A 16,841-nucleotide genomic window follows, 5' to 3' on the forward strand; every position below is an offset into this window, starting at 1 on the left:
AATGGCAAAGAACTTTGGTTTGGAAAGGCTAGGAAGAGGGTGAGCTGTGCCCCTCTTCCTCGCAAAGTTCCCCAGAGCCAGCGCTGACACTTGCCCCAAGGGGGGTCAGTAAACAAGCAAAGCCGGGGGCCTTTGGTTCTGAAAGGTCTCCATTATGATGTCAAAGCACAGCCTCCAGGTCCTACTTGGGCCTGCCTGCAGGGGGCAGAGGAGGCCTCTGCTGTGAATCCAGTTAAAGCCAAAGTGTAAGTGGTAAGGCTTTCGGGACCAAGCAACAAGGAATCCTATCACTACACTTATGAAACTAAAGCTGGGGAGCAGAGGGTGAAAGGAGATACCCCTCACCCCCACATCCTACATGTCTGTGTCCCAGAGGGTGGTCCCCTTCCAGGCTGAGGAGAGGGTGGCTCCAGGGCTGGGAAGAAAGGAAGGGATCCCCGAGCAGTTAGGTCAGGCAGATTCCCAGCACCTGTTCCAGTTCCTGCCTTTGCTGCTGCACCTTGGCAATGATGTGCCTCCCCACTGGTTCCTGAGCCCAGGGCTTGTGGTAGAAAGCAGCTTGTCTCTCCTCCTCAGGATTCCCAATCACATCAGTGATAATCTTGAGGTCCCGGCACTGGGAACGGAGCCATTCCTGAAGTCCTGGGGGTCAGTGCTAAAACTGAGTGTGAGATCCCTCTGGGTCTTCCTCAGGTTGATGGACTCAATGGTCTCATGGATTTTGACATCAAGGGAGGCAATCTCCTGCTGATTGGTGGTAGAGGCCAGAAAATTGCTCATCTGGGCCTTGAGTGGGTCATCCACCTCCACATCAATGTCATAACAGCCTGTCTTCTTCCGGTTGTTAGGGTCCAGGCTAATTACATGGTTGACGACAATGGGGTCTGGATGCTGCAGCAACCTGGCTAGCTTCATGGGAATCTCAGAGAAACGCAGTCGGCTACAACTGAAGATCTGGCGGAAGTACCGGTTGCAGCTGACGTACTCCCGCTCGTGGCCGTCCTGCAGCTGGTTGTGTTTGATGTAGAGCCACAGGGCCTGCATGATGGCAGCCCTAGTCTGTGTGTGCACCCCCAGCAGCCTCCCCAGTCGGGGGTCCGACTTGTACTGGGGAGGCTGATGATCCAGCATGAGCAGGCGGGTGCACTTGACATTGAGGTCTCCAGGTGCTTTCACCTGGAGGGCATCTGTCTCCTGGGTGGTGGGCATCCGGTGCCACTCCAGCAGGTGGTTGTCAGGCCCGTACAGTTCCTCCTCAATGACGAGGCTCTTAAAGAATGAAGAAAACTTCCTCTTCTGTTTCCTAAGATCATCCGGCAGTTTTCCCTCTACTCGGAGTTCCCAGGAAGCCACCTTGTCCCCTTGGGGGGTTTCCCCCCGGGGGTCCCTGCGGTTCCTGCACTATCACCTTCTGCCTTGTTGGGACTGAACATATTAGAAATATAGATCCGCAGCTTTCGTTTTTGCGTCAGAGGCTTTTTGATGTCCTCCTGGATCTCCATCCGCTTTCGAGCAATGGTCTGGTCCAGCTTCCACTTGAAAGCCAAGAGATCCATGCACGCCTGAGGCTCTGGGACAAGCTCCCAAATTCGCTGAGGTAGAACTTTATCTGCCACCTTCCTCCTCTTTAACCCCCGGCGCTGGGCAGGCATCGGGGGCTGGTGCTGGGGCACAAGCAGGAGTTTTCGGAATGGGTCCATCATGGTGGGTGGCATGCCAGGTCGAAGTGGAGCAGCTGCGCCAAATGGGGAGCCGGCAAGGGGTCCCACCTGCAAGCCAGCCATGGGCATCCGGCTGCCTGGTGACCTGCGAGGCCTCTGGTACTGCGCCGCAGGGCCCATGGGGCTCTTGGGGAGGAAGGCGGCAGCCCCCCACGCCTCCAGCAGGCCTGGGCCCCCTGAGCACCGCTCCAGGCAACGTGCTGGGTCCCGCTGGCGGAGGCGGAGCTCCCAGGGCGGCCTGGCTCTGTTATTTTGATAATTTTGACCGTCTGAGATAATGGAAATTTTTCATCAGATGCTGTCTGTGATCAATGCTTTCTGAGACCTCTCTTCTCCTAGAAACTTCTCTTTCCTGATTACCTCTTGGCTATGGCTTTTTGATGACCTGGGTTTGGTTTAGATGATCGCTTCTGGAAAAACTGTGTTAGCATCCTTGCGGTGGTGTGGAGCCTCCTGAGGAGGGAGAGGCAGGACAGGATTCTAGTTCAAGTCGTCGCAGTTAGTAGGAAACTGGGGCTTAGAACCAAATAGAATCAGTATCCCCAGTGTTTGAGGAGAGACACCCAGGACAGAACTGGCTTCAGACTCCGGACAAGGCTGAAACAGCTTATGTCAACTGAAGGCACCTTTTCTAAGTTCCAGCCGTCCATGGACATTGGAGAGCACATGTGCGGTTCCCCCGCCTGTTTTAGGCTCTGGGAACAAAAGCTGGCACTGTATTGCATTATACTGGAAACTGACTAGAAGAGGCTTAGGTTTTTATTGTTTTACTTCCAGGAGGAGAGGGGAAAAATTAACTTGCAAATCAGGTGGATGAAAATTGAGAATGAGAAAGATTTGCTTGTTGAAGGTAACCCTGTTTTCTCTCTCTTTTATTAGGTGTTTGTGAAGAGGCAAGTAAGGCTGAAACCCCTTCTGTTCTTCAGGAATTCTTTTAAAAGTATTTTGTTCTTTGTCTTAGATCGAGACTGAAGATGTGACACCATACATTACTGTTATCACCTTCTGCAGCTGAAATACAGACTCCAGAGCTGGATGTGGCATGGTGTAATTTTTCTAATTAGCCCTAGAACTCCACGTTAAAGGCTCAGACTGCGTGTCCTTTGGCATGACATCAGTCCGCCGCTGACTCTGATTGTCAGCAGGAGTCTAATTATTTGGGCCAAAGCATTTTGCCTAGAGTTTATATTTGTATTCAAAGAGAACTTCTGTGTAAGGAAAGAAAGGCTTTTTGTTATTATTGTTCCTCTTCTTTGGAATTAGCACCTATCTAAATTAATCCTCTCTAACTTCTACTCCTTCAGTAGGTATACTTCCTAAACTTGTTTAGTAACCAACAAAAAGGGGAGTGATGGTCTTTTAATTAGCTTTCTAGAGATAGAAAATTCACAGCTATTAAATCCAAGCTGTATCTAATGTGAAGTTTCAACCTAATGAACAGCTGTAAGTATGCTGCCTTCCCACACAGTGGAACTTGATGGAAGCCCTGGTTTTACAACTGCTGGTTATTGATTAAACAACTAGGCTGTTTTGATGCTGGTTGTTTCTGTTGTTGCACTCATCATCTTAGGTTTGGAAGAATTATTGCAGATATTAACGTTATTAGAGTTATTAAAGGTCACTCACTAGTCTGTCCCCTCACCCACCCTATGCTGGTAACATCTTTACAACATCTCCCCCAAGTGGTTGTCTTGATCATGATAGAACCCCCCTAAGACAGTGGGGAGAAAGCAGACTCCATAATCCAGCAGTTATAATTTAGAGTTATTCCTTAATATAGTTTATCTAAAACTATAGTGAACTCCAGCTTAGGAGAGGACCTGAATGTATAAATAGATAAGTTGATATAAAATGTGGTGAATGCTTTGATAGAGGCACAGATAAGTTGTTTAGAAACAGCTAACTGCATGGGAGAACATGCGAAAGAATTTGTCTTGAAGGATAAGTACATGTGCTTATGCACTCGTGGTGTGTGTGTGTGTGTGTGTGTGTGTGTCTATGTGTGTGTGTCTGTGTGGTGGGGAAGAGTATTTCCAGAGAGAGGATATAGGTGCAAAGATGTGGAATTTAGGAAAGGCTGTGTTAAGACATGGTGAGAAATTCGGAATGACTGGATGGAACCTGCAATGGTGAGAGATATGTCTTGAGGTAGGCTATTTGGAGTTTTGTTGCCCACTCAAAAAGTTTAGATTTTATCCTACAGGAAAAGAAGAGATTTCAAAGGGGTTAAAGCATCGGAGTGGCTTGATCAGATTTCAATTTTATGAAGATAATCCCAGTGGCAGTTTTGAGGACTCATTTGTTGGAGGAGAGACTGTTTCAAGGATACAGGTTGGATACAAAGTGCTCTGCCCTGCTGGCAGCCCATGTGTCCTATAATATTTCTGGTTCAGAAAGTAAAGTCACTGTCTATAGAGCCAGTCAGGCTTAACTGGTTGTGGTGGGTTCTTGTAAAATGTTACACCTAATGTTGTGTGAATACTGGCAAAGTGAAATAGGAAATCATGGCACGATCATGGATTGTGCGGGGAAATAAAAATTGACTTGAAATACTATCTTAAAGAATTTTAAGATGGGAAATATCTAGGTCATTGAGCAAGGTTTTTTCCCATGAAATGCTCAACTTTAGTTTGACTGGACATAGTCTGAGGCACATACTCAGTAATTTGATGATTTCAGCAGTATGTTATTCTGTGACATCCTTATGGATCAAAAAGTCACTATACAGGTCAAAATGAAATCATGTAAGTATTATATTTTGAAAAGGAAATGTCAAAATAATATTATTAGAGGCTTTAGAAATTTGTATGTACTTAACATTCAGCTGGAATGTGGGGATTACTACTCTCAAACCAGTATAGGTGGTGCATTTTTTTTTTTTTTTTTTTTTGCAGTACGCGGGCCTCTCACTGTTGTGGCCTCTCCCGTTGCGGAGCACAGGCTCCAGATGCGCAGGCTCAGTGGCCATGGCTCACGGGCCTAGCCACTCTGCGGCATGTGGGATCTTCCCGGACCGGGGCACGAACCTGTGTCCCTTGCATCGGCAGGTGGACTCTCAACCACTGCGCCACCAGGGAAGCCCTAGGTGGTACATTTTTGATTGCCTTTCAGGAAATGCATTGGTGCTCAGAAGGTGAGGAGTTTTGAACTTTTTAGCTCTCACCCACGTTTACTTCTGCCCTATGATGTTTACATCATCTGCCCTTTTTGTTTTGCTGGCTAACCAATTCCCATTCTCCACATGCCGTAAACAACTATTCCTAAGATAGGTAATGTCACAAACAGAAATTTATCTGTTTCAGAAAAAGATGAGGGGGGAAATATGCCTGAATTAAAGCCATGAAACAGATCCTCGAATATCCTCGCTAATGTAATGTGAGAAATAGGCTTCCAATAGTTTATTTTTATTCATGTTATTTATTTAGTAGCATCACCACGCGGAGGAAAGTAGATTTGTTACCAACTGACAGCAGAGTTCAGTCTGGACACTGGTTGTCTTTGCTGTGGGGCTGGCTGGCTCCCGTGCTTTGTCAACTCTGAGAGTTTTCCTGATAAATAAATATGTGTTGGTCAGAATTGATCTCTGGCATTATTGTCAACGGCACCCATGAGTTGACCCACAACTACACATTTTCCTGCAACTGGTCTGTGGCTGCACCCTATCATTTCATATTCACAGCCTGCTCCATCAGGCTAATAAATCAGATGTTTCTTATGCATGACATTCTGTGTTGTGTGACTGACGGATAACTGCAGCATTTTAAGTCTTGTTCTAGAGTCTCCATTATGCTGCCAGCCTCTCCGTTATACTCTATAAAAATGTTTCCTGTTATGGGCTATCAGAAGCAAAAGTAGGTTGTTTTAGAGTCAGAGCAATCGGAACCCTGTAAAGTACTGCTAGATTAGCAGGCATGGGTAGATGAGGAGAAGCTGTTTGGAAAAAGATGTGCTTAAGGGCATCAAACATAAGCATAAAAATTACCTTTTTCATGGCCCTGCATATATGGACATAGATAGAGTAGCTTCTGTGGAAGCTGTGATTCAGTACAAGCTGGAAAACTTCTTTCTAAGAGGTCTGGAGACTTGTTAGGAGAAAGACAAGCACAGGTGACTGACACTCATTAAGTACTTTGTGTCCAGTGCTGTGCTATGCTCTACTGCACATATTAGGTCATTGATTCTCAAAAAACTCTGAGAAACAGGGATTTCTATCCCCTCCCCCCTTTTTTTTGGCCACGGTTTGTGGCATGTGGGATCTTAGTTCTGTGACTAGGGATTGAACCCTTGCCGCCTGCAGTAGAAGTGCTGAGTCTAAACCACTGGACAACCGCCAGGGAAATCCCTCTATTCCCTTTTTTTCGTTAACGTGTAAGAAACAAAATCTGAGAAATTGTGGAACTTTCTTGCTTTCTCACAATGACTACAGTTCTGTGGCCCTTCCTGTGCCCTTTTCATGACCCTCTCCATGCTCCCAACTGAATGGCTCTCCAGGGAAAAGCTCTATCTCTAACCAGCTCTGGAGATTCTGGGACGACTTGACAGGGCTCCAGCAAGTTGCTTCTTGAGGTTTCAGTGGCTCAATGGCTAGAGACTGTTCGTCCTAACAACACGAAAGCAGACTTCAGTGTAGTCTGTTTCTACTGATAAATTACATACACTGTTTATATTAGCAAATAATGTGACAATTTAAAAATCATGTTTATCAAATCATTATTATGTCTTAGGGTTCTGTAGAGCACAGTCTGATAACTACAAGCTTAATATATTCCAGTAAATGGATTAACTCCTTTGACATGTGTGTCTTCCTATCTCTTCTTACCTTGAAGTCTTGACCTTCTTACATTTACTCATGGTCATTCATTAGCTCCAGGGAAGGTTTTTAGAGCATGGCTCTGCAACAAGAGTGAAGTTCTTGGCTTATGAATTGTAAGAATCTGGAATTTGAGCATCAGAGGCCTTAGTCCTGAGATCAGTGGGCAGAATTTATGGCCTAAGTGATAGATTTGGAAGAATATGTTGTGGGTCAGAGGCACTTTTTCTAATATCCAGATAGATGAAGATTCTGTGTGATGATGAGTGAGAGGAGATAAATCAGAAGAGACACACAGAGCACTTCTGACGGGTCTCCTGAGAAGGATCCAACACTCTTTCCGGACTCTTGGGATGTAATCATTTTAAAATATAGTTTTAAACAATAGTTGTGTATGTTTAAGGTGTACAATATCATGATTTGATATATATATATGGGTATAGTGAAATGATTATTATAGTTAAGCTAATCAGCATGTTGTCTCCTCACATAGTTATTTGTGTGTGTGTGTGATGAGAACACCTGAAATCTACTCTTATCATATCTTCAATTTCAATACAGTATTATTAATTATGGTCATCATGCTGTATATTATTCTTTAGACTTGTTCATACTACATAACGGCCAACAACTTTGACCAATACCCTTGACCCTTGACCAATACCTCCCTTATTTCCCCTCCCCTCCTCCCTGCTTGGCCCAGCCCTGGTAACTTATGTTCTAGTCTCTGTTTCAATGAATTCAACTCTTTTTTTTAAAGACTCCGCATGTAATTAAGATCATACAATGTCTTCTTCATGTGTCTGGCTTATTTCACTTAGCATTATGTCCTCCAGTTTCACCCATGTTGATGCAAATGGAAAGATTTCCCTCCTTTTCATAGCTGAATAATATGTCAGTGTGTGTGTGTGTGTGTGTGTGTGTGTGTGTGTGTGTAAAATCTCAAGCTCTGAACTTGGATTCAAATGATCTTGTATTCCTAGTTTCCCCAGGTGCTTGGCAAAAGCATTATAAAATCCTGTTTGGAAGATAATAAATTGATACTACTAATAATTTTCAAATAACATATTTAACATACAATAAGAACATCTAGATCCAAAGGACAAGACTCCTCTAGGTGAGAAACCTCAGTTAATAGGAGCAGATCCATAAAGACTGTAGATACTGAAATTATCAGACAAAAACTATGAAACTATGGTTACTATGGTTCTGAGAAAATAAACATCAAATATAAAACCGTGGCAGGTAACTGAAAATCGTGAAGAGTGACACAGCGCATTAAAGTATATATTTTAGATCTAACTTCAACAATTGAAATAAAGAGCACAATGAATGAGTTTAATAGCAGATTAGACAAAACTGATAAGAAAATTGGTGAACTGGATGACGTGATGGAAGAAATTAATCACAATTAAGTAGAGAGAAGCTAATTTATGGAAAATATTGAAGGAAGGGTAACAGAAATAGAGGGTACAGTGAGAAGGGCTGCCATAAGTGGAGTCCAAGAAGGAGAGGAAAGAGAGAGAATGTAACAGGTGGAATAGAAGACAATGACTGAGAATTTTCTGTAACTTATAAAATACACAGATTCAAATATCCTAAGGATGACAAATAAAAAGAAATCCACACTTAGACATATCAGAGTGAAACATATGCAAATATATGTATGAAATAGGCCAAGTTTACTAATAGATGTACATATACACACCTGAAAATCTCTGTATGTCTCTTAATCTTTAAAGTATCTGGAAATAGCACTGTAAAGTTGGCATCATCTAACAGTGTGTGAAGTCCTGGTGCTACTAATGGAGCCGGCTCCTTCACAGCCATTGCTCCCCTCCTTGAATGTGCACAAAAAGCCTGCAATCAAAAGGAGTGAAATTCATTTAGAAGAACAGGCATTCGCTCTGATTGGAAAGATAAGTGTCACAGTCTTGTGTAAATGCACTTTCTTCAGCAGCACATGTTGAATCCTTATTTTCCCACTCAGTCTTTTTAGCTATTTTTACAGAAGCTGAGAATTCTTTAGCAGATTTGTGTCTTTGTATGTGTTCAGTGATATCACTATGACCTTCATAGTGGCTGGTAAATGTTGACAAGTTTTGCAAGTTACATGGTCATCATTAACTTTCTCAGAGATAAAGATGTAGCACTTATTTTTTTCATTAAACACACTGTTCCATTCTTTTGAACTCATTACTGCTAACAGGGTTTATTGTAAATTGAAAAATGATGAAAATAATAAAACAAACAGCTATACATTTATAAGTTACATTGAAATAAAGACAACCACCACTGTAGCAAGTGTGTTCAGACTACTCTTCTTATGCTACGCAGCAGGACTCCTCATCATCTATTTTCCAGGCATACTTCTTGTAGACCTAGCCTATAATTTCCCATTTTCCACTGACTGCTGATTGGATGCCTGTGGCTTCATGCATATCATCAGTATAGGGTATGGCCTAATTAGCTGGTGGACCAGATTGTTGTCAAGGGCAACAGCATTCCTGTTTGAGTGCAATTGTTTTATCAGTAAGCTTCTGCATGCTTTCCTTGAAAGGAAAATGTTAGTTCTGTTGTGTATGAGAAAGACTTGGAAAAAGAGAAAAGGCTTAAGACACTTAGGATTAAAATATCAAACATCTAGAAATAAATTTATGGAAAAAACTATAAAACTTTATTAAAATAAACTAAAAAGACTGACATAGAGAAATAGATATTGGTTATAGACTAGAAGATTCAAATTTGCCAAAATGTCTTTTCCCTAAACTTATTTATGGATTTAATTCAGATCCAATAAAAATTGCAGTAGGGTTTTTTGGTGTGTGTGTGGAATGTGAAGTGTTGATTCTAAAATTTATATGGAACTACAAAGACTAAAGAATAGCCAAGTTAATATAAGTCTACATTAATTTATACCCTGTGGTATTAGCACAAGGACAAACAGACAGGGGAATGAAGAGAATAGAGTGTCTAGGAATGGAACCAGATACATATGGCAAAGTAACACTGCAGAGCAGTAGGGGAAAGGCTAGTATTTTCAACAATGGTTCTGGGACTATTGGACAACATTTATTGTAGAAAAAAAAATTGGATCTCCTGTCACACCTAACACAAAAATCAATTCCAGGTGGGTTACAAACTTACGTATAAAAAAAAATCAAACTTGTACTGGATAAGAAAGAGAATATCTTCATGACCTTAGATAGGAAATGATTTCTTTTTTTAAATTAATTTTTATTGGAGTATAGTTGCTTTACAATGTTGTGTGAGTTTCTACTGTACAGCAAAGTGAATCAGATATATGTATACATGTATCCTCACTTTTTTGGATTTCCTTCCCATTTAGGTCACCACAGAGCACTGAGTAGAGTTCCCTTAGCTATACAGTAGGTTCTCATTAGTTATCTATCTTACATATGGTATCAATAGTGTATATACATCCATCCCAGTCTCCCAGTTCATCCCATCCCCCCTTTCCTCCCTTGGTGTCCATACATTTGTTCTCTACGTCTGTCTCTCTACATCTGCTTTGCAAATAAGATCATCTATACCATTTTTCTAGATTCTGCATATATGTGTTAATATATGATATACGTTTTTCTCTTTCTGACTTACTTCACTCTGTATGACAGTCTCTAGGTCCATCCACATCTCTACAAATGACCCAATTTCATTCCTTTTTATGGTTAATACTCCATTGTATATATGTACCACATCTTCTGTATCTATTCCTCTGTTGATGGACATTTAGGTTATTTCCATGTCCTGGCTATTGTAAATAGTGCTGCAATGAATATTGGGGTGCATGTGTCTTTCTGAATTATGATTTTCTCTGGGTATATGCCCAGTAGTGGGATTGCTGGGTCGTATGTTAGTTCTGTTTTTAGTTCTTTATGGAACCTCCATACTGTTCTCCACAGTGGCTGTATCAATTTACATTCCCACCAACAGTGCAAGAGGGTTCCCTTTTCTCCACACCCTCTCCAGCATTTATTGTTTGTAGATTTTTTATGATGGCCATTCTGACCAGTGTAAAGTGATACCTCATTGTAGTTTTGATTTGCATTTCTCTAATAATTAGTGATGTTAAGCATTTTTTTCATGTGTTTATTGGCCATCTGTATATCTTCTTTGGAGAAATGTCTATTTAGGTCTTCTGCCCATTTTTTGATTGGGTTGTTTGTGTTTTTGATATTGAGCTGCATGAGCTGTTTGTATATTTTGGAGATTAATCCTTTGTCAGTTGCTTCATTTGCAAATATTTTCTCCCATTCTGGGGTTGTCTTTTCATCTCATTTATGGTTTCCTTTACTGTGCAAAAGCTTTTAAGTTTCATTAGGTCCCATTCGTTAATTTTTGTTTTTATTTTCATTACTCTAGGAAGTGGGTCAAAAAAGATCCTGCTGCGATTTATGTCAAAGAGTGTTCTTCCTACGTTTTCCTCTAAGAATTTTATAGTGTCTGGCCTTACATTCAGGTCTTTAATCCATTTTGAGTTTATTTCTGTGTATGGTATTGGGGAGTGTTCTAATTTCATTCTTTTACATGTAGCTGTCCAGTTTTCCCAGCACAACTTATTGAAGAGACTGTCTTTTCTTCATTGTATATTCTTACCTTACCTCCTTTGTCATAGATTAGGTGAACATATGTGCGTGGGAAAAATATGGAATGCTTCATGAATTTGCATGTCATCCTTGTGTAGGGGCCATGCTAATCTTCTCTGTATCGTTCCAATTTTAGTATATGTGCTGCCAAAGGGAGCATGGAAATAATTTCTTAAACATGACACAGGGCTTCCCTGGTGGTGCAGTGGTTAAGAATCCGCCTGCCAATGCAGGGGACACAGGTTTGAGCCTTGGTCTGGGAAGATCACACACGCCACAGAGCAACTAAGCCTGTGTGCCACATTACTGAGCTTGTGCTCTAGAGCCCATGAGCCACAACTACTGAGCTCACGTGCCACAACTACTGAAGCCCGCATGCCTAGAGCCCGAGCTCCGCAACAAGAGAGGTCACTGCAGTGAGAAGCCTGCGCACCACAACCAAGAGTAGCCCTCACTCGCCCGCGTGCAGCAACAAAGACCCAATGCAGCCAAAAATAAATAAATAAAATAAATTTTTTAAAAATGATGCAAAAGGCACTAACTAAAAGGAGATCAATAAAGTTAATTTCATTAAAATTAAGTTCCCTTCATTGACATACACTATTAAGATAGTAAAAAGCAACCATAGGGCGGGAGAACATATTTCCAACAATTTTAACCAAAATATTCAGAATACATAGATCATTGTTACAAATGACTAAAAAAAAAAAAAACCCAAAAGCAATGCTGCCAATTCAATAGAAAAATGGGCAAGAGAATCCACTAATGAGGAAATCCACATTACCAATGTACATTTAAAATGGCGTCCAACCTCATTGGGAAGCAGAAAAAGCACATCAGAACCTCAATGAGAAACCATTGCTTACCCACTAGATTGGAGAAAATTTAAAAGTAGGACAATTCCAAGGCAAGAACATGGAGCAATAAGAACTTTCAAAAACTGGTGGCAGTAAACACTGATCCAGTCATTTTGGAAAATGCTTTGGCACTATCCAGTAATGTGCAGTTGTGCATATCCAGAAATTCCTCTCTCAGAGATATGTTCTATTTTTGAAATGCATACTTATGTGCACTACCGTACACTTGACAGGAATGTGCAATGTTGCGTACAATAGCCTCAAATGGGATCCTGCCAAACATCCATCTACAGTAAAATGAATAGACAAACGGTTTATTCATGTAATGGAATAACATTCAGTAGTGAAAAATTTAAAACTACAGCTGTGTGCAACATAACATCAACAAAAGAAACAAGACAAAAACAGATAAAGTAACCCACATTGATTAGGGGTTCCTGCTTCTGTCGCAAAGCTATGAAACAAGCAGGGACACATTAACCTAACAGTCAGGAGAGTGGCTACCCCAGGGGAGGCAAGAGTCTGAGATGAGCAAGGAACATGGTGGGGAAGTTACTTATCCTCCTGATTTGGTCCCGAACAAGGATCCTTCTGCCCAGTGTCATCTGAGCCAATAGAATGGGACCAAGCAAAAGAAAGTTTTTTGTTTTTTAATTTTATTTATTTATTTACTTTTTGGCTGTGCTGGGTTCTCGTTTCTGCGCCAGGGCTTTCTCCAGTTGTGGTGAGCAGAGGCCGCTCTTCATCGAGGTGCGCGGGCCTCTTACTGTCGGGCCTCTCTTGTTCCAGAGCACAGGCTCCAGACATGCAGGCTCAGTAATTGTGGCTCACGAGCCCAGTTGTTCTAACGGCATGGGGGAATCTCCCCAGACCAGGGCTCGAACCAGCGTTCCCTGCATTGGTAGGCAGATTTTCAACCACTGCGCCACCAGGGACGCCTGGAAAGTTTTATTCTTTGATGAAAGAATGGAGAGAGGCAAGATCATCCTGTAGAGTACCGGCTCTCCCTGGCTGCCCGGAGGTAGGGCTGCTTTACAGGGTTTTCTTCAGCGGGGAGGGGGTGGAGTTCTCTTGGGGGCGGAGTTCTCTCAGGGGCGGATTTCTCCCAGGGCTGGCACAGCCGCTTGCGGCTTTAGATCACGGTGCCGGGTGCAGAGACGCTGCAGACGGGCTGCCGCCGCCATCTTAAGTTGCTGTGTCGTTAGTGGAGCTTCTGCCCTGTGTCCCACGAAGCTGAGGTGTCGGCGCAGCTGTTTGTGCACTAGATCTCTGGTCTGAAGTGCTGGGTGCCAGGTCTCTTCACACGGCCCCCTATGAGCAACTGAAACTAGACTACGCACAGAGGAAAAGAAAAATGAAAGGTTAGACTTTTTAAATTACCCAGATTCTATTTTCATTTCCCGGGAATAGTCAACGGGCTTTGCCAGTGATAGCAGCATTCTCTGATGCTGATGATGTTCACTATCTTGACCTTGATGAGTGTTACACAGGGATCCACTGTACTATAATTTGTTAAACTGTGTAGTTTGTTATAACTTGTTAAACTGTACACAATATTTTATACACTTTTCTTCATGTCATATTTCATAATTTAGAAATGTTTAAGCATATGCAGGGTACAGAGGGAATACAAAGAAAGGAGTCATTTCTATGGGAGGGAGGAAGTAGGAAAGGCTTCTTAAGAGGTTTCCGGTGAGCTAAGTTGGGAAGTGGCTCAAGGAGTAGGAGGGTACCGTCAGACTTTGATTACTGTCACAAATGCTTACTTGTGTGTTAGTGTCCAGACTGGGAAGACTGTTTCAACTTGGCTCTTCCTGGGGGTGCAGGTGGGAGTGGAAAGATGCTGGCGATGAATACACTGGGCTAAAAAAAAAAAAAAAGCAACCAATTTAAGGTCCATAGGCTACAGATAGAATATAGTTAAGTGTTGTCCTGGGCAGTATGGTTTAGTTGTATGACATTACTGGTTCATTTATTCAGTAATTAATCCATTCATTCAACAAATATTTTCTGAGCATCTGCTCTGTGCTGTGTATTACTCAAGATCCTGGGGATACAGTGGTGTATGAGACTAATGTGTTTTCATTGACCATGATTAGCATGGGATTATTATAGGCATCTGCTTATTTTCCAGAGTAGGTTGAGTGATTTGGGATCCTACGGTCACTGCAGAATAGACGTTTGCTTCTGGATCTCCTCCAAAATAGCCCAAATCAAATGTATTCCTTGATGTAAGGTCCATGAGATTATGTGGGTTTTCCTCAACGTCACCCATGGCATCTGGGTCTTTACCTTGTCCCAGATTTGCACCCACAGAGCTCAGTGGGTTATAATTTGGAGACTTGGCCAATTCTTTTAGTTTAGAGAAATAAGACAGTATTTATCTGTGTAAGTACTTAGGTGTCTCCACCATTTCTGATTCCTTGAGATTTTAACTTTACCTTCAGCAGAGCTCATTGAGCCCACAGTAGAGGGAAAAAAGTGTTTGTAACGGTTTTCTTTATAGGAGACAATTTTAAAAAATAGTGAAAGGCAAAATGAAACTAATCCTAAGAAGATCTCTGAAATAACTACTGTTTCAAACTGTAGTCTTGGGGTTACTTTTTATTCCAGAAGTTGAAAAGTATTTGAATTGTTTGTTTCTCAGGAAATTTTACCCTCTAATAATATAAAATTTATTGCATGGTGAATTTCACTGAATAGGCCTGAAGAAGATCCTAAGATGGAATTCTTGAAGAGAAGTTATTTTTTCACATTTAGTTTACAATGTATATATATAATGCTTGATGTTTCTTTATTTCATATTTCAATGATGTGCATTAATTTTTTGTTTTTAGTTTGGATACCTTTGGCTTTTATCTGATCAAAAGACTTGTTATCATGCTGACCTTTCCAGCATTTGATTGACAGCTGATTCCTTCAGAGTCTCATGGGATATATGTTTCCCAAAGTTTACAAATGCTTTTATTTAATAAGACCCCCCAAAAATGGTAATTTCTGAGTAATTTGTCCTGCTATAACTCTTTTCTCTTAGCATTCTTTAAAAAAAAAGATCTTTCCCCAAAACTACTTCGGAGACATTATAAACATACTAGCTAATTCAACAAACATTTACTGAGTGCCTGCTACATTCCAGACACAATGCTAGTTTTTCAGTTAAGACAAAACAAGTAGGCTGCAACACCTGTCCACAGGACTTCACAATTAGTTGAGGATTGAGAGATATAAATTGTCAACAAAGATACAGTGTGATAAATGTGATAATCAAGGTTAGAATAGAACGCTAAGTAAGAAAATAGGGAAAGATATTTAGTTGATATCGGAAGCAAAAATGAAGGCGTTTCTAGGTGAAAGTGACCTGAGCTGAGATCTGAAGAAGGAGTAGTGCTGGGTGATTAAGGTAAAGATGTTAAGCTGGACAGTGACCTAGGCAGAAGGAACAAAAGGCGTAAGACACAGGGTGTGAGAGAATGTGGTAAAGTTAGAACTGCAAGTGGCTTAGTGTGGCTGAAGAGTAGGTTGTGAAGTAAGTGGACAGAGAGTGAGATGAAGAGGCTGGTAGGATCCAGGTAATCCAGGTAATTAAAGGCTTTATGTGTCATTCTAAGGGGTATCAACCTTATCCTGAAGGTAGTGGGATGCACTGAACAATTTTAAGTAGAGGAGTGAGAAAATATTTGTATTTTAGACTAATCTTTCTGGTGGTAGTTTGGAGAACAGATAGTAAGGTGAAAGCCTGGTGTTTGGGGATGAGGCCATCTGACCAGAGGCAAAGTTAAAGCACTAAACTGAAGCAAACAAATAACTTAGAACTGAAGAGTCAGTTTGGTTCCAAACACCTATGTAATTCAGATTTTTCTCTGACAGATTTCCAGATTATTGCCAGCTCACTTTACCTGAGTTGTTACATATCTATATAAAGGTAGTAGATAATTAAGCAGAGTTTGTGTGAATGAAGCAACATCTATTCCTTCTTTGAACAGGGAACAAGATTTCAAGGAAAATAATCTATAATGCTTTAACAATGATGTGAGATATAATAAGAAAAATACAGTGTCAAGAAAGGCCTGACTTAAATTACTATCAATAAGCCAAGGTGAGGTCTAATGACAGCCTTAACATTGTTTCAACAGCCGCCAATATTTGAAGCTAGTGATTTGTTTATATTTGTCCAAGAGATAGGTTAATGGCAATTTTGTAGATGGTGGCAGGCGTCCTAATCAGTCTTCCAGCAGGACAAAACCATCATTTAATCATGTCACTGGCTCAGGATTGATATAGGGAGAGTGAGAAGTTAAGTGAGTCTTCAGAACACTCTATCCATTCAAGGGGACTTCAAAAAAAGATTCAAGGAGAAGAATTCATGTGTACCTTCAGCTTTAGATACATTGGTATATTGAAAAAGTAGAAAAGAGAATGTGGAACAGACCTCCAGTGACAAATTCTGCTCTTTCCCCTACTTGAGAACCATTAACACAAAATTTCATGGTGGTAGCTTAGGTTGAGAGACCTAAACACGTGCATGTTCTAAATGGGTGTTCCTTTTTTTAATTTTTTATAAATTTATTTATTTTATTTTTGGTTGCGTTGGGTCTTCATTGCTGCGCACGGGCTTTCTCTAGTTGCAGTGAGCGGGGGCTGCTCTTTGCTGTGGTGCACGGGCTTCTCATTGTGGTGGCTTCTCTTGTTGCAGAGCATGGGCTATAGGTGCACAGGCTTCAATAGTTGTGTCACATGGGCTCAGTAGTTATGGCACATGGGCTCAGTTCCTCCGCGGCATGTGAGATCTTCCCAGACCAGGGCTCGAACCCGTGTCCCCTGCATTGGCAGGTGGATTCTTAACCAC

The 16,841-nt window shown here is 41.6% G+C and overlaps 1 protein-coding gene and 1 non-coding gene across 2 annotated transcripts; both read right to left on the reverse strand.

Annotated features, from left to right (window-relative positions):
- Positions 1-445: 445 nt before the first annotated feature.
- Positions 446-2,765, reverse strand: LOC116760416 (SWI/SNF-related matrix-associated actin-dependent regulator of chromatin subfamily D member 2-like). Its single transcript, XM_032645293.1, is given in 5 exon segments — positions 446-636; positions 639-1,371; positions 1,374-1,872; positions 1,874-1,965; positions 2,724-2,765. Coding segments are annotated over 5 exon segments (1,557 nt in total).
- An 8,426-nt stretch (positions 2,766-11,191) lies between these two features.
- LOC116745729 lies at positions 11,192-11,298 on the reverse strand. Its single transcript, XR_004347539.1, has one exon. It is a non-coding gene; the product is annotated as a U6 spliceosomal RNA (small nuclear RNA).
- Positions 11,299-16,841: the final 5,543 nt, after the last annotated feature.

The sequence above is a fragment of the Phocoena sinus genome, chromosome 1 (assembly GCF_008692025.1).
Source record: "Phocoena sinus isolate mPhoSin1 chromosome 1, mPhoSin1.pri, whole genome shotgun sequence".
Classification (NCBI taxonomy): Eukaryota; Metazoa; Chordata; class Mammalia; order Artiodactyla; family Phocoenidae; genus Phocoena; species Phocoena sinus.